Source organism: Salvelinus sp. IW2-2015, linkage group LG25 (genome assembly GCF_002910315.2).
Source record: "Salvelinus sp. IW2-2015 linkage group LG25, ASM291031v2, whole genome shotgun sequence".
NCBI lineage: Eukaryota > Metazoa > Chordata > Actinopteri > Salmoniformes > Salmonidae > Salvelinus > Salvelinus sp. IW2-2015.
The window spans coordinates 12,808,370-12,827,350 of record NC_036865.1 but is presented as its reverse complement, the minus strand read 5'-3'; the positions used below and the strand labels follow the sequence as shown (position 1 = coordinate 12,827,350).

The 18,981-nt window shown below is 44.6% G+C and overlaps 1 protein-coding gene across 1 annotated transcript in view; it reads left to right on the top strand.

Moving 5' to 3' along the window:
* Positions 1-16,908, top strand: part of rin2a (Ras and Rab interactor 2a) — a 67,016-nt gene extending 50,108 nt beyond the window's left edge. The window contains 8 exon segments of the mRNA XM_070434943.1: positions 1,016-2,067; positions 2,099-2,576; positions 12,628-12,936; positions 13,042-13,178; positions 14,125-14,217; positions 14,219-14,249; positions 14,252-14,289; positions 14,424-16,908. Coding sequence (XP_070291044.1) covers positions 1,016-2,067; positions 2,099-2,576; positions 12,628-12,936; positions 13,042-13,178; positions 14,125-14,217; positions 14,219-14,249; positions 14,252-14,289; positions 14,424-14,882 — 2,597 coding nt within the window. The 3' untranslated portion in view covers positions 14,883-16,908.
* The last annotated feature ends 2,073 nt before the right edge of the window (positions 16,909-18,981 follow it).

Genomic DNA, 18,981 nt, shown 5'->3' with positions numbered 1-18,981 from the left:
CTGCAAGCATGCCTTTCACGAAGCCGTGCTCCATTTCCCCTCTGACACTGAGGCTGCATCACGGGGGAACTTGCAAAGTCTCCTCAGACTGGTCTGTGCTCTTCGTTATAACAGACGATGAAATGATACAATGTATCAACATTGCTTGCTTTGCGCTGCTCCAATGTAGCAAATGTACAAATCTAACAGAAGACTCATCAGGGTCTGCATCCCCGCTCGCCATCAGTACTAAATTATATATTTTTAAAACTGATGGAGGAATCGACACAGATGGCTCCCGAATGGCACAGCGGTCTAAGGCACTGCATCTCAGTGCAAGAGGTGTCCCTGGTACGAATCCAGGCTGTATCATATCCGGCCGTGATTGGGAGTCCCATAGGGTGGCGCACAATTGGCCCAGCGTCATCTGGGTTTGAACGGGGTAGGCCGTCATTGTAAATAAGAATTTGTTCTTAACTGACTTGCCTAGTTAAATACAGGTTAAAAAAAAGAGTGGACGGAGAGAAGCAGGTGAGTGAGGGCTGGTAGGGGATGGGCCTGGCTGATTACAGCTGCCATGTTATATGAACATTAAAGCGAAATGGATATTATTAGACCTGTGCATATTAGAGACTAATGGCTGTTGCTTAAATTCAACTGGATTTATAAACCAAACTGACTTTCTAAACATTTTATAACAGGCACCAGCGGGTTCTTTAGATTGGTAGGGCTGGAAAAAGTTGGTAGTATTATATGAAACGGTACTGCGGTATTCTAAAATGTTTGTATCATGACGTTTTGGTACCGTGATATTACCGTGGTACAGGTATACCGTGCAACACTAATGCATAGTGCATTTAATGTTTAAAAAACTTATGGAAATAGAAAACAGATTTTTTTTTTATATGTATAAAAACAATTAAAATCGAACCGACGTCAAAAAGCACTAATCACTCAGCGCTATATCTTTCAGTAATGTTGCTGTTGTAGTGTCTGACTGTTCTGATTGTCTCTCTCTCCTGTCTCTGCCCTGCAGGCTTCTGGGACTCTGAGCATTGCTGCAGGAGCAAGAGTTCTGTCTCCCGGTTGTCCGGGACAACCATCCAGGACCAATCACCCAGCCCCCTGGTCACCCGCACCCCGTCCCAGCTTGAGTGTTCCCAGTCCAACGGGGCTCTCTGCTTCATCAACCCCCTCTTCCTAAAGGTTCACAACCTAGAGGGGGGCAACCACACCCCTCCCTCCTCCACCAGCCACTACAACAACCCCCACCACCTAAACAACAATAGTACTACAACAACTACAGCAACAACGGTACAAGTTCAACAGCACTGTACCAGCAACCCAGAGCAACTTATCAACTGCACAAACAGCTCTCAACCCCCTAGCAACAGCCCTCAGAGTCCTAGCCCTGGTAACATCCCCCAGCATCATAACAACAGTGTGAGCCAGGCTAAGAGCGTGTCCCGCCCACCACCGCCTCGCCCCCCACCTCCCCACTGTGCCCCACGTCGCCCTGCCCCTCCTCGACGCCAGTGCAGCATGCCTGAGAAGATATCCTGGATCAACCCCCCCAAAGAGAAGGACAGGGTGGGAGAGAAGGAGAAAGGAGGAGAAAGAGAGAAGGGCAGTAGCCTTCTCTCCCGCCTGGGCTCCTCTCTCAGCATCAGTCCATCCTCTTCTTTCCTCTTATCCTCCCCTCCTAAGAAGCTCAGCATCAGTGCCCCCATCTCTATCCCCTTGTCCCTCTCCTCCTCTCCAAGTAGGCCGAAACCCACGCCGCCAAGCGACGTCGACTGCCATCTTGCTCTCGATGACCAGACTATCGAGAACGCCATTTCTCTCAGTCTGGCTAAGCTGTCACTGAGAAACGCCACCACCCCTGACGACAACACAGAGGGAAACAGTCCGTCCACTCAAGACCCAGCCCCCTCCCGTCGAGAGGAAGGAAGAGGAGGAAGAGGGGACAGTGTGCAGCGCTTGAGCGACATGAGCCTTTCCACCGAATCCTCTGCCGACTCACTAGATTTTTCCCAGGGCTTCTTCCCCCCTCTCCCTGAACCCAGCCCCCCCACCACCAACAACCTGGTCCTGCCCCCCCTCACCCACCCAACTCTAGCACCTCCCCCCCCTCACCCACCCCTACAGCAGCATGGAGGAAGATGATGATGATGAAGACGAAGCAGACTTCGGCGGGAGCATGGAGAGCGACCAAGACCAGGACCTGACCATCACCCCTCCCGGGCTGCGCACCAAACGGCGAGCCAGTGCCGGGGCCATGGTCATCCAGCGGGCCCTCAGGGGCCACCTCCGTAAGATGAGTGGGGTGTTCAACTCGCTGATGACCCCAGAGAAACGGGCCATACGGAGAGTCCTGGAGCTGTCGAGGGATAAGGGCTCTTACTTCGGCTGCCTGGTGCAGGACTACTTGAGCTTCCTGCAGGAGGGAGGCGGCAGCCAGGCCTGGCAGTGCCACGCATCAGGACTGGAGTTGCTGCAGACGCTACGCCAGTTCATCACCCAGATGAAGAGCTACCTGCGGCAGAGCTCTGAGCTGGAGCCCCCCATCGAGTCACTCATCCCAGAGGACCAGATCGGTGAGTAGCAAGGGGTGTGTAAGAATGTGTGGGTTTTTACTGTTATACAACATTTGTGCATCTATTGGACATCACACCAGTCAATGTTGGTTAACCGTTGCATAAAAGTTGATAGTTTGCTGTTACAGTAAAAATGTACGTTGAACTTGTAAGGAAGTTGTTCCATCGTCATCTCTGAAATGGTTCATATTTGACATTGAAACAACCAAACGACTAAAGAAAATCATAAACCGTCATATCTGAAAATATGCCAACTGGACAACACTATGTATGCCTATAGCCAGGGCGAGAGCAGCTCAGTATGCAAGTCTGTGTGTGAGGTGGCGGTTTTGGTCAGCATGATTACAGTTCTTTGGAATGCATCTCAGAATAGAGGTTGTGGTCGATGAAGCAGCAGGAGTTGAGTTACAGACAAACCGGGTAACCAATGGGATACAAGAGATTGTGATACTTTATTGCTAGTGAGACAACAGTGCTAGCATTTAGATAGTGTTATTCTTGGCCTTTATGACACACTGGCATGTCAAACACCTGCCCAGGGGAGGGGCTTAGAGAAAGGCCATGGTATTCATGTGTGGGAGTTATTGGGATTAGAAACTGGCCCAAATGTAAACAGTGAAAACGCATGTTTCAGCCAGAGAGGATCCTTCTGTGAACTAACCTGTTCCCACTGGTCCTTTTCAAAGTTGGCAGAGGAAGAAGACAATATACCATAGAGCTGTGAGGCAGTAACACACATGGGAGGTGTATTTGATCCTTACAAAACCATTCTCCTGTTTTACTGTGTGTCAGGAGCAATCATCAAAGAGATGGCTCTCTTTAAGACAAAGACAACTAATCCAAGGATTTCATACATCACGATTCGTTTTCTTGCAGTGTTTGGTAATCGGAATTGTTACGCAATGTTTTTGWTGCAGCAGAAAGTGTTTTCAGTTTAGCTGAATTAATTGCCTCTCCAGATGTGCTTCAGTGGCTGTTTGCCAAGTAAGCAAACTTCTCCCGCTCGACCATCACTTCTCTTCTCTTTCTATCCTTCTCCAACTCTCCAACTCTCCCACTTCCAATCACAGACAGAGCCTTTGTTGCAAACCGCTAAATCTCTCCCTCTTTTTCTATCCCTTTCTGTGTTAACAGCATTTGCATTTGTCTGTGGGTGTATGAGGCAAGAGCATGGAGAGAGAGAGGGGCGAAGAGGAAGGGGGGAGAATGGGACCCTTGTGTCTCCTTAAATTAACCCACTTGGCAGTTTTTCCTTCTTTTGGCTTCATTGCTATGCTCCGTGCCAAGTTGAGCAACAAGTTGTTTTGAAGCTCTGTTTATAGGCCTGTAAGGAGTTTGTGGAAGGGAGACTCTATTGCCCAATTCCGACTCCACCCCTAGACCCTAAGCACTTCATGTAGATCTGAAAGGATTGGACAGACATTAGCGATGGCTTGCTCCACATGGCCCTCTGTTAGGCTAGGTGGAAATTTCCCCATATGAACACCATTAATTTAGGACTCACAAGTATTATGTAGGGGCTAGGGGTAAATTTTTCTATAGATAATAAACAATAGGGACATGAAGGGGGAAGATTGGGGGCTGTTGGAAATGTACGAGGGTAGCCTATCTTCAGGCAGAGTACTCACGAGGAAGTAAACAGAGTCCATATCAGCTGCAGCCCTGAATTTGGCGACAGCTCAGATTGGATGACCTTACCATACCTCTAGATTACAGGGCTATTTTTACACACTGTGACTTTTGGGGAAATGTGACAAGAATAGTGTGAGCTATTAGAGATCTATTCAAAGTTGTGTTAAGAGCTATAGTGAATATACTGTCAGGGGATTACTGTTTGCGCTGTGAGTGTGAACCCGTGTTTGCCTCTCTGTGACGCACATTGAGGCAATCTGTCACTATGTGGCGGCATGATGGCGCTGGAAACTAACATCAAGGCGGTGACCCGTTCCTGTAGGTTCATGCTCTACAACATTCGCAGAGTACGACTGTGAGGGGAACGGCACCTCCGTACCTTCAGGCTCTGATCAGGCCCTACACCCAAACAAGGGCACTGCGTTCATCCACCTCTGGCCTGCTCGCCTCCCTACCTCTGAGGAAGTACAGCTCCCGCTCAGCCCAGTCAAAACTGTTCGCTGCTCTGGCACCCCAATGGTGGAACAAACTCCCCCACGACGCCAGGTCAGCGGAGTCAATCACCACCTTCCGGAAACACCTGAAACCCCACCTCTTTAAGGAATACCTAGGATAGGATAAAGTAATAGTAATCCTTCTAACCCCCCCCCCCCTTAAAAGAGTTAGATGCACTATTGTAAAGTGGTTGTTCCACTGGATATCATAAGGTGAATGCACCAAATTGTAAGTCGCTCTGGATAAGAGCGTCTGCTAAATGACTTAAATGTAAATGTAAATGAAAGGTGTGGGATGTGAGAATGGATTAACTTCTCGTCTGTCTGTCCCTTCCTCCACCCGGTTCACGTGCAAGCTCTGCAGGGAGGATGTGTTGAGTGAGATTGTGGGTGAGGGAGGTTGTTTTGGTGGGGAGATGTGTATTTGAAGCGGAAGTGGCCCTCAGTACGTACCGTGAGTTTGCGTGTCTGTTAAGTGGCTTAATGGGAAATAAGTGTGTGACCATGGCTGATGAAAAGTCCCTCCTAAGTGGGATAGCTCCTCTGTGTCCCCTCTCACACCACTCATCAAACTCCCACTTATTCACATTGACCTCTGACTTTTCTAAAGACCACCTGCTCATCCAGCATGTACTCATCTAGCATGTGTTGTAAGCCATACAGTGAGTTTAACAACTGCATTCAGGGATGCAAACTAGTCACCTTTCGGGCGAAATTCGCMGTTTTGAATCCAAAATAGGTGACCTACGTGATTCGGGTAGATCCGATGAGAAAAGTTGGGGGGATCACTACTGGCTGTAAGCAAACGAGTGATGCGCGTTTTGGAGCTATACTGGCTGTATCCAAGGCTCAGCCAATCGTTCACATAACAGAATGCAGCGCAGCAAGCGTCTGAAGAGAGAAGAGACAACCAATTTGCTAGTTACAGCATCAGCGTGCGCTCTGGAAAGACAGCAGAGAGTAGTAAGGCAGTTACAGCAGCGAGTCCCCTGAACAATAACGAAGAGGTAACGTTAGGTGAGGAGCCTGACCACGGAGACGGGGGTGAGAAGGTGATGAAGCGTACTTCATGAGCTGTAACGGAAAAATAACTGCCATTTGGAAAGTTTGAGGTGAGGGAGAAAGTGTGGTGGAACAAGTATTAGCATTGTTAAGAATCTTGCTAGATAAGTTGGATCGAATTCTCCGTTAGCTAGCCAGAGAAATGTTGAGCAACATTAGCCAACTCATYTGATCAAATAATTGAGTCTATGGTGTGAAAATTAGCTTGCTAATAAAGTCAGACATCTAACGTTAGCTAGCTAACGTTACAACATCAGATGAGCTAACATTAGTAACCTAACCAATTCGCTATAGTAGTGTAACGACCCTGGGTTTATAAGCGCGGATATCGACTCTGCCACTTGAGCATGCTTTTGTGTCACAGTCGATAGCGCGCTGGACTTCGGGCTACAAGGTCGAGGGTTCGAGACCTGCTCCCTGCCTGTTTCATTACAGTATTAACTGGTATACGACCCCTTGCATTCAAGTTATAACGCGTTAGTTGCTTACTGGACCCTGGCAATCTGTGAAATGTTAACTAGCCAACGAATTAATCACCATGAACTAATGTTTCCCTCTACAGTAACTTATGTGGTTCATTTTCAGAATGAGAGAATTAGGTGAAAATGAGGCGTTGCTTGTTAAACAAGTGGATTCAGGGATSAAGTGTAACTGGGCCTGGCTTAAGCTGGATGCCACTATAGAGGTGAAAGGAACACCACACACTTTCCCTCTTTCTCACTTTTGCTGGCACATTGTAGAACAGATGTCCTCAGGCAGAAAGTGTATAATGTGCAGTGTAGCCCAAAGATATTGTTTTTGTTGTGTTGAAATTGAACTTGACAGTAACGTGTGTGTGTGAGAGAGAGAGAGAGAGTGAGGGGGATTATATTTTTTGAACTCATGTTTTGAACTCACTTGAACTCTACTCAGTGAATGTTATTTTTGCACACATGCAGCCTTGTGCACTTGATCAATGTCTATAGTGGCCACTATAATAGAGCAGAAATAGAATGCCTGTTTGTTTCATTCTATTTCTACTTTAAGATGTTTTTTTCCCAAGTGCAATATTTATGTGTGTGTTCAAGTGTTCTATTATAAAGGCTGTCATGGCTAACTGTAATATTAGTGTATTGTTTTTTTCTCAAGACCTTGAGTGTCATTTGCAGTAAAGTCTAGGCAACAAATAACATTGGATTGCTTTCTTTAAAATGTTTAGCTGTGAGTTAGGTTCACATTAACCACCTTTTATTTTACACACAGACTGATCATGTAGATTATATTCTTTGTTTAACTTCACTAGGGTAGGGGGCAGCATTCTGAATTTTGGATGAAAAGCGTGCCCAAATTAAACTGCCTGCTACTCGGCCATAAAAGCTAGAATATGCATATAATTGGTATATTTGCATAGAAAACACTGTGTTTCTAAAACTCTTTGAATGATGTCTGTGAGTTTAACTTCTCTAGGATATGTGGGACGCTAACGTCCCACTTGGCCAAAAGCCAGTAAAAATGCAGAGCGCCAAATTCAAATATATTACTATAAAAATCTAACTTTCATGAAATCACACATAAAAGACACCAAATTAAAGCTACATTTGTTGTGAATCCAGCCAACATGTCTGATTTCAGAAAGGATTTACGGCGAAAGCTCCAAAGCACACCAAACGATTATGTTAGGTCAGTACATAGCCACAGAAAAACACAGCCATTTTTCCAGCCAAAGAGAGGAGTGGCTGTGTTTTTCTGTGACCTTGGCTCTGACCTAACATAATCGTTTGGTGTGCATTCGTCGTAAAGCCTTTTTGAAATCGGACACTGTGGCTAGATTTACAACAAGTGTATCTTTAAAATGGTGTAAAATACCTGTATGTTTGAGGAATATTAATTATGAGATTTCTGTTTTGAATTTGGCGCCCTGCAGTTTCACTGGCTGTTGACGAGGTGGGACACCCTAGTGAGGTTAACAAAAAATAAAAAAGTGTCACCTTTTTGAGCCCTCACCAGTTTGCATCCCTGTGCATTAGTACACTACAGCATGCTAACCCTCCACGGTTCCATGTTATTACATTCCACAGTGCTAATGACCAGAGTTATGAGCGGTACCAGTATGTAAGGAAGGACAGTAGCTGGAGGCACATTGTTTTAAAGACCAGTCCAGCGAAACTTGAAAATAACGTGCATGCAAAAACAAAGGCCACGGGGATTTGTATGGGTGCGTGTGTGTGTACATGTGTGCTCCCACTGGGAAACATGCACTGAGCACAACCGCAGGCCTGAGGTCTTTTAGTGCTGGCACTGCATTCCAGGGCTTTTAACCACTTTAACAGAACTACAAGGTACCAGGCTTGCTCTACCACAGTCCCCAGGTCCAGAACAGAGGCTGGTAAATGCACAGTATTAAATAGAGCCATGACTACATGGAACTCTCTGCAACCCCAGGTAACTCAAGCTGGCAATAATACCAGATTCAAAAAAACAGATAGAAAAACACTTTACTGCACAAAGGGGACTGTGAACAGACACAGCCATTTTATATACACTGCTCAAAAAAATTAAGGGAACACTAAAATAACACATCCTAGATCTGAATGAATGAAATATTCTTATTAAATACTTTTTTCTTCACATAGTTGAATGTGCTGACAACAAAATCACACTAAAATGATCAATGGAAATCAAATTTATCAACCCATGGAGGTCTGGATTTGGAGTCACACTCAAAATTAAAGTGGAAAACCACACTACAGGCTGATCCAACTTTGATGTAATGTCCTTAAAACAAGTCAAAATGAGTCTCAGTAGTGTGTGTGGCCTCCACGTGCCTGTGTGACCTCCCTACAACGCCTGGGCATGCTCCTGATGAGGTGGCGGATGGTCTCCTGAGGGATCTCCTCCCAGACCTGGACTACAGCATCCGCCAACTCCTGGACAGTCTGTGGTGCAACGTGGCGTTGGTGGATGGAGCGAGACATGATGTCCCAGATGTGCTCAATTGGATCAGTCTGGGAAAGGGCGGGCCAGTCCATAGCATCAATGCCTTCCTCTTGCAGGAACTGCTGACACACTCCAGCCACATGAGGTCTAGCATTGTCTTGCATTAGGAGGAACCCAGGGCCAACCGCACCAGCATATGGTCTCACAAGGGTCTGAGGATCTCATCTCGGTACCTAATGGCAGTCAGGCTACCTCTGGCGAGCACATGGAGGGCTGTGCGGCCCCCCAAAGAAATGCCACCCCACACCATGACTGACCCACCGCCAAACCGTCATGCTGGAGGATGTTGCAGGCAGAACGTTCTCCACGGCGTCTCCAGACTCTGTCACGTCTGTCACGTGCTCAGTGTGAACCTGCTTCTTCTGGAAGAGCACAGGGCGCCAGTGGCGAATTTGCCAATCTTGTGTTCTCTGGCAAATGCCAAACGTCCTGCACGGTGTTGGCTGTAAGCACAACCCCACCTGTGGACTTCGGGCCCTCATATCACCCTCATGGAGTCTGTTTCTGACCGTTTGAGCAGACACATGCACATTTGTGGCCTGCTGGAGGTCATTTTGCAGGGCTCTGGCAGTGCTCCTCCTACTCCTCCTTGCACAAAGCGGAGGTAGCGGTCCTGCTGCTGGGTTGATGCCCTCCTACGGCCTCCTCCACGTCTCCTGATGTACTGGCCTGTCTCCTGGTAGCGCCTCCATGCTCTGGACACTACGCTGACAGACACAGCAACCTTCTTGCCACAGCTCGCATTGATGTGCCATCCTGGATGAGCTGCACTACCTGAGCCACTTTGTGGGTTGTAGACTCCGTCTTCATGACCACTAGAGTGAGAGCACCCGCCAGCATTCAAAAGTGACCAAAACATCAGCCAGGAAGCATAGAACTGAGAAGTGGTCTGTGGTCCCACCTGCAGAACCACTCCTTTATTGGGGTGTCTTCTAATTGCCTATAATTCCACCTGTTGCTATTCCATTTGCACAACAGCATGTGAAATGTATTGTCAATCAGTGTTGCTTCCTAAGTGGACAGTTTGATTTCACAGAAGTGTGATTACTTGGAGTTACATTGTGTTGTTTAAGTGTTCCCTTTATTTTTTTAGCAGTGTATATTGTATTGTACTATGTATTAGACCTGGATATAATGATTGTATGTACTGATATGTAAACTGATGTGACGTTTTAAAATGTATGTATTGTCCTTGACTAATAATGTTCTGCACTAATGTATTATGTCATGTTTCATGTGGACCTGAGAAAGAGTAGCTGATGCTCTTGCAGTTCCTAGTGGGGGATCCTAATAATTACAAAATACCAGGCTTGTTCATAGAAGATGACAAGTTGACTTTGATCAAATCTGACTAATTGCAGTGAAGTGTCACAAGTCTAGTTTAACATTTACATACATTTAAGTCATTTTAGCAGACCTCTTATCCAGACGACTTACAAAGTGGTGCATTCACCTTATGATATCCAGTGGAACAACCACTTTACAATAGTGCATCTAACTCTTTTAAGGGGGGGGGGTTTAGAAGGATTACTTTATCCTATCCTAGGTATTCCTTAAAAGAGTAGGGTTTCAGGTGTTCTCCGGAAGGTGGTGATTGACTCGCTGACCTGGCGTCGTGAGGGAGTTTGTTCCACCATTGGGTGCCAGAGCAAGCGAACAGTTTTGACTGGGGCTGAGCGGGAACTTACTTCCTCAGAGGTAGGGAAGGCGAGCCAGCCAAGTGGATGAACGCAGTGCCCTTGTTTGGGTGTAGGGCCTGATCAGAGCCTGAAGGTACGGAGGTGCCGTTCCCCTCACAGCTCCGTAACCTGTTGGTTATTCTGCTTACTGGAAGAATTATGTTTTGTAATACCAGTGTCTATTTTTAAACAATACTTTTGATAATGATACAGTGATGTAACGCCTACAAGGAAGGAAATGTGTTGCTGATCTTGACTTACGAGGAAGAAAGACATATTTATATGCATTACACACATTCTCAGATCAAATGGTTAGGCTACTTTGAGAAGTTTTGTCGCACCTGAACTACTGTCCAGTTTTGTGGTCAGGTGCGTTAAAGGACATAGGCACATTGTAGTTGGTCCAAAACAGAGCAGCACGTATTACACTTAATGTACAAGGAGGGCAAATGTCAATGACATGTATGTCAATCTCTCCTGGCTCAAAGTTGAGGAATGATTGACTTTGTCACTATTGGTCTTTGTGCGAGGTGTTGATGTGTTGAAGGTACTGAGCTGTCTGTTCAAGCAGTGGGCACACAGTTCGGACACTCTTCGGTATCACACAAGACATGCAACCAGAGGTCTCCCAAGTCCAGAACAGAGGCTGGGAAACACACAGTATTAAATAGTGTCTAAATGGAACCATGACTAAATGGAACTGCCACCCCAGGCTACTCAAGCTAGCAATGAAACCAGATAACAAAAAACAATAAAAGAACACTCTATGGCACGACAGGGACTGTGAAGAGACACCAACATTTTTATGCATTGCATTATGTATGTGACACGTGGTTGGGATACGACTGTGATGTGGTCGAGCCTAGCTGTCTTAAGATGAATGCTCTAGCTGTGGGTCACTGGATGGGAGCACCAGCTGAATGGCTAAATTGTAATGTAAATGTAGTGCTATGTATGTGATACGTGGTTGGGGTACGACTGAACAAAACATCTAAACGTAACATGCAACAATTTCAGCGATTTTACTGAGTTACAGTTCATATAAGGAAATCAGTCAATTGAAATAAATTCATTAGGCCCTAATCTATGGATTTCACATGACTGGGCAGGGCGCAGCCATGGGTGGGCCTGGAAGAGCATAGGCCACCCACACAGAAGGGCTTTATTACAGACAGGACTACTCCTCAGTTTCATCAGCTGTCCGGGTGGCTGGTCTCAAACGATCCCGCAGGTGAAAAATCTGGATGTGGAGGTCCTGGGCTGGCGTTGTTACACGTGGTCCGTGGTTTTGAGGCCGGTTGGACGTACTGACAAATTCTCTAAAATGACATTGGTAGAGAAATGAACATTCAATTCTCTGGCAACAGCTCTGGTGGACATTCCCTCAGTCAGCATGCCAATTGCACGGTCCCTCAACTTGAGACATCTGTGGCATTGTGTTGTGTGAAATAAACTTTTATTATCCCCAGCACAATGATCATGTTGTTTAATCAGCTTCTTGATATGCCATACCTGTCAGGTGGATGGATTATCTTGGAAAAGGAGAAATGCTCACTAACAGGGATTTTAAACACATTTGAGCACAACATTTGGGAGAAATAAGCTTTTTGTGCATATAGAATGTTCTTTTTATTTATTTTTTCAGCTCATTAAACATGGGGCCAACTATTTACATTTTGCATTTATATTTTTGTTCAGTAAATATTGTATTTTATTTGTTGTGTAGTTTCCTGTTTGGACCCCAGGAAGAGTAGCCTCGAAAGCAGCTAATCTGACACAGGAGAACGGAAAGAAAGAAAAGTGGGTCGAGACAATGTGGGAATGGGTTGAAAATGTTGTGTTGGAAGAAGCTGTTCCTCAGTCTGCAGATGTCTCCAGTATAATCCTGCTGAGTTTGCCCCATTCAACTGCACAGTCAGCTCTCTCTCTCTCTCTGCCTTATTCAGCTCTGTGGTTAGACTCCCACTCTGCATTCATCCTGTGTGTATTATGATATCATGGTTCCTATTAGTCGGTCTCTTTGAGAGTGCTTGTAAAACCTGAGGTCTGCATAATGTCTTGATGATATGGATTGAATCCCACTCCTACTACTACCAAGAATCTAGTAAGACTTCCTGCAATGAATTCATACGGAGTGGATGGTGCCTATCAGTATTTGCTGTCAAAATAATAGTATTTCTCCCTCTTTCTCCCTCTTTCCCCAAATAGACTATGTCCTAGAGAAGGCCATGCATAAGATTGTCCTGAAGCCCCTTAAAGGTGTGGTGGGAGTGGCCCTCCAGGAGTTCCAGGTCCGCAGCGGGGCGTGGCAGGAGCTTAAGGAGAACCTCTCATTGGCCAAGGTCCGGCAGCCCCAGGAAATGGGCGTGACCGACGCCCTCCCTCCGGATCCAGTCGCCATAGAGAAGATCCGGCACAAGTTTCACACCATGTGTAAACTCTACTCCCCTGAGAAGAAAGTGACCATGCTGCTGCGCGTGTGTAAACTCATCTATACCATCATGGAGGACAACTCAGGTACATAGTGTACAGACACATGCATAAACAAGACCAATTACATATGTATGCACACACAAACACATCGACACTCTCTTTCTAATTGTAGTGTTGTGTGTGTCTCAGGTCGTCTGTACGGGGCAGATGACTTCCTGCCCATGCTGACTTATGTGTTGGCCCAGTGTGACATGCCTCAACTAGATAACGAGATCCTCTACATGATGGAGCTGCTGGACCCCTCTCTGCTCAATGGAGAAGGTACAGCACACACACACACACACACACATCTGCTTTATGTGTACTGTATGTCCTTCCTAATCTTCCCTTTCTTCTTCCATGTTATTGTAGATCGTAATGTTCAAGTAAACTCAACTAAATCTTGCAACATTTGCAACATTTGCCTAAAACTAACGCTACAGATAGCAATACTGGGGGATTTGAAAAGCCATAGTCAATCAATCAATAATATAATAATTATTTTAGCAAAAATGTTTATTTTTAATTTACAATCTATAGAAGCTATGAGAATAGGAAGGTTCAAGTCTTTTGTGAAGCATCACAGCACAGTTGAAAAATATATGGCAAATAAAAATCCGAAATGGATGATGTTGGAAGATAGATGGGAGGGGTTGAGTGGAACTGAAGGGTGGGACTAATAACAAGATAAACAATGTAGGGCATACGGGATCTGTGAAATGTGTATAGGTGCGGAGCTTTTGTGAATATGCACAGTTACAAGTGAAATAAAATTGGAATGGACAACAGAAATAGAGAAAGGCTAAGAACAAATAAGAGAGAACTATTGTAAAGTGGACTGTGTCTGTAAGATGGGTATAAGATGTATAAATTGAAGGTAAAAGCAGAAGTGTTATTAGTTTACTCCAATTGGGGGATCGGTGGTAGGGTGCAGGGAATAATAATAAAGTATATTCTTTAAAAAAGCATGTATGTCTTATATAGTAGTGTATAGTATATATGTGTATATGTATGCATGCGTGTATGATATATATTTTACCCAAAAAAATATGGGGATTGGAAATGATGCAGACACAATTACATTGGAAGCAACATTCTTTCGCAAGATTAAGCTGATCCAACCCCCCCCCAAAAAAAAAAAAAAAAATCTTGAGTGTCAATCATTGACCGCTGTTGCAGCAGTGTCAGGCTGCCAGTGATGTTTGACACCCTCTCTCTCCTGTGTTTGTTCAGGTGGACTACCTGACCAGTGCGTACGGAGCCATGTCCCTCATTAGGAACTTCCAAGAGGAAGCAGCAGCTCGTGTACTCAGTTCTGAAACACAGGCAACACACTTTCCACCAGTGGCACCGTCGCCGCACACCCCGCGCACTGCACCCTCTGTAGACGACTTTCAGGTAACACACACACACACACACACACACACACACACACACACACACACACACACACACACACAAACGTAATTCTTAACTCTTAGTCCCTTTGACTAAATACATCTAAACAACCCTATCGTTTTCATTTACCTCAGAACTACCTGCGAGTGGCGCTCCAGGAGCTGGACAGCGGCTGCACGGCCAAAACCCTGCAGGTGCAGCCCTACGCCACCACAGAGGAAGTCTGCCAGATCTGTGCCTACAAATTCAAAATTCCCGACCCTGAGAATTACGCTCTGTTCCTGCTCACTGAGGGCTCGAGCCAGCAGCTAGCCCCTGACACATACCCCCAGAAGATCAAAGCTGAGCTCCACAGTCGACCCCAGGCTGCACCTTTTCACTTCGTCTTCCGTCGCGTGGCTAACCTCAATGAACTGGACGTGACCTCTCTTGAACCCCAGTCCATTCTCAATGACGTCAACCTTACCACGGACTCTGAGCCCAATCGCAATGATGTAGCCTTAACCCCTTCGGACCCCCAGCCCAACTTCAACCTGGGTCTCAGCCTCAGTCTACCCCCCAACCAGCAAAATGGCAACTCCATATCTATCTGAGGCTGCAGGGCTGGAAACCCCCCATCTGGACATTCTTTCTGTAACCCAACAAAACTGATCTGAGCTGTGTTTAACTGGATTGAACTGGGCCTAACTGGGTTAAGCTGAGCCATGCTGAGTTTAGCCAAAACAAACTTCCCCTTTTGGTGAATCTTCTGTCTAGCAGGGTGTCCTCAAAGCGGAAAGCTTTGTCTAAGTACAGGAGGAAAGGAGAGGAAGAGGGAAGGAAATGCGACAGATGGGGTTATTTTGCAGCTCTATTTGTGAACCTTTGGGACATGGCACTCAAAGAGCACACGTGAGGTCAAACCTTTGGGACATGGCACTCAAGGAGCACACGTGAGTTCAAACCTTTGGGACATGGCACTCAAGGAGCACACGTGAGGKCAAACCTTTGGGACATGGCACTCAAGGAGCACACGTGAGGTCAAACGCCACTCACATAAAGGATGGATAAGGATGGATAAAGGCTTTGAAATAGTCTTGGTACAGACACAGACAGACCGTCTATACGGTCATACTGCAAAAGTGTCTGAAAGTTCAGATTCGTGGTCAGTTTTTGGTTTGTAACTCCTAGTGGTGAAGCAAAGGATAAGTCGAGGGAAAGATGATCTCAGATCTGTGGATAGGGGTAACTTTTGTCTGCAATGGTTCCATCTAGTGATGTACTCGTTCTGTCCATTCACTTTTTCTTCAGACAGAAAATAGCCTTTATAGCAAATATACAGCAATTACTTTATCTGGGTGATAGCYTACATCTATTATGAATTACTTGTTGCAGTTGCTGGTAAAATTGCAGGATGTGTGTTTTTATGGAATATTGTTTTATCATTGCATGTTCTTTTCTTTGTTAAATGTTAGAAGCAGGCATGTCAGCCAGCGACGAAATAATGAACGTCCTTAATGTTATGATTATCCAGGAGATATGATACTGTACTACCCTCATAGCTAATCCTTAGTTAATAGAGGTCATCGCTGCCATAGTGATTGTGTGATATATGATTGACTGGCTTGGTCTACAGTACCGGCGTCAAATCTCAGACAAGGTCATGAAATATTGTACTACTGACAAATATTAAAAGTATGCCTAAATTGCCTTATGAAATTTGGTGTGTCAATTCTCAAGCTGGTCTGAGATTATACACACACACAAATGCACAAACTTGTGTTGGCTCTTGGCTGGTAAGATTTCGAGCATTGGGTAAGAGGGCATGAGAGAGATTTGCAAGGATGCAGATTTGAGAAAAAATAAGAAACTTGCACACTGCTGTTGCTAGGTATSACTGCTCTTTTTTAAGCTTTGACAAAGGCCGTGAGGTCGATACGTAAAGCTCAATAAAGAGCAGTGATACTAGCAAGAGCAGTGTGCAGGTTACTTTTTCAATTGTTACCATGCACCTGCAACAAAGGTAGCTAAGATGTGAGAGTGCCTTTTGAATTTTGAAGGACACCGATTTAAAAGACGGAGAGCGAAAATGATGAGATGTGAAGTAGAACTGAATCATTAATAAAATAAGGCTCTGTTGTTTCGTTAACTGAACACAAATCATGTTAAAACAAATTGCATTCTATTAATGTATCAGTACTTCAATGTTTACATTTTGAAATGTAGAGTTGAGCATTGCTGGTGCTGTAGAACGATAACAGAAAAGTGAGATGGTAAATGTGATTGAGGAAAGGTTGAGTAGGCAATAGCATTATTGTTAGAAACACTATGTAGCTTATAATGTTAGTTAAATATATTGAAATATGTCAAACTTTTTGGGGACTTAGGTGTTATCCTGTTTTGAATTTACTTATACTGTAATACAATTGCTACTCTAACAAGATATTTTAAATGATACACATTTTTGTATTTATATGTATCTGTGCTGGGATTTTTCACAGATTGCAATATAACAGATATGGAAAAAGCAGTCTTCCAAGATCAACAAGAAATTGACTTATGTTCCTATGCTAAAGACTCTCTGTACGTATCATTGAATGATATTATTTTGCACTCAATAAATTTTGGTCATGAATTTGACTGTGCATATGTGCGTGTGGTGTGTATGTTTGCCACTGAGGGGGCCACTTCCTTCCACATCCTTGGCCAACTTGAAATTCACCTACTGGGATTCACCTACCCCCGCAGGAAATGGTACACTCACCTGCAGTGGAGGCATACAGTCTTGTGTGTGTGTGTGAACTTTAATTGCTATTTTTAAAAGTGTTCAGTAGGACTGATTCAACAGAAAGGTGTAGTTACAGTATTTAATGCTGGSTTGGTCGTTTAGGGTCAACATCAGTTTCGAGCAAATAGGCTATTTAGAAATAAATGTAATTTGACATTTATATTTTTATGATACTTTTCCAATTATTTTAATTTGAATGACCTCAACCAAACTTCCTCAAAGTTGTGATCTGATTTTATTTTTGACAGGAAATGAAGAATATCATGTGCCTACATCGCCATCCGGTGGATTAACTTGTCTCTTTCCTTTTCAAGTGCCATTCTGTTGTACAGTGTTTTCAGGCTCTATGTGGTAGCCAAAATTCAACTTGAAGTGGCAGGGTGGTGGAATATAGTTGGCTCCCAGCAGACTTTGTTGACATTCTGGCAGGTGGAATTCTTTCTTTGTGTTATATGCTGCACAGTAGTGGAAAAAAGTACCCGATTTGTCATATGAGTAAAAGTAAAGATACCTTAATAGAAAATGACAAGTAAAAGTGAGTCACCCTGTAAAATACCACTTGAGTAATAGTCTAAGTTTTTGGTTTTAAATATACTTAAGTATCAAAAGTAAATGTAATTGCCTAAATGTACTTAAGTCAAAATTATTTCACATGACTTATGTTAAGCAAACAGGACCCCACCATTTTCTTGTTTATTTATGGAGAGCCAGGGGCACACTCCAACACTCAGACATAATTTACAAACGAAGCGTTTGTTTTTAGTGAATCCGCCAGATCAAAAGCTAGGGATGACTAGGGATGTWCTCTAAGTCCTTTGCTTAGAGATTGCTCTAGTTTACTATTCACTGTTTATGGGGCAACACAGTAAAAAATGAGATTTTCTTGTTTTTTAATATTTCCACACACTAGCAAGGTTTCCATCCAATTTGCGACAGATTTTCATGTGAATATTCTAAAATCTGTATAAATATGACTTCCCACCAGAGATGTGTTTCCATCTAATTGATTTGTTGCGGATTAGGCTGGGCATGATGACAGTGCACATACTTTTGCAGTTAAATTCCCATGTACCGAATAAAATTATTTGTTAAATGAATTTCCCTCGCATTTTTCAATTCTACTTATGATTTTGTCACAAAGCGAATGTGCCCGAATGTGCCCTCTCTGCGCCCCTCTTGATTCTACACATTTTGCCATGGGGCATGGAGAAAATGTTGCAGTTTTAAAGCAAGTTTGCTGCAATTCGACACATTTTGCCACAGCGGAGAAAAAATAATAATAATTATGACCCATTTCATGCAATTCTACTTATTTTGCCATGCGGAAGAGAGAAAAATCCTCAGAGCATGCGCAGACCAGCTGGCTGGTGTATTTACGGACATATTCAACCGGTCCCTGTCCCAGTCTGCTGTCCACACATGCTTCAAGATGGCCACCATTGTTCCTGTACCAAGAAGGCAAAGATAACTGAACTAACTGAACACTTCTGTCATCATGAAGTGCTTTGAGAGACTAGTCAAGGATCATATCACCTCCACCTTACCTGTCACCCTAGACCCACTTCAGTTTGCATACCGCCCCAACAGGTCCACAGATGATGCAATCGCCATCACGCTGCACACTGCCCTATCCCATTTGAACAAGAGAAATACCTATGTAAGAATACTGTTCATTGACTACAGCTCAGCATTCAACACCATAGTACCCTCCAAGCTCATCATCAAGCTGGAGGCCTGGGTCTCAACCCCGCCCTGTGCAATTGGGTCCTGGACTTTCTGACAGGCCACCCACAGGTGGTGAAGGTAGGAAACAACATCTCCACTTTGCTGACCCTCAACACTGTGGGACCACAAGGGTGCATGCTCAGCCCCCTCCTGTACTCCCTGGTCACCCACGACTGTGTGGTCGATCATCAAGTTGTGAC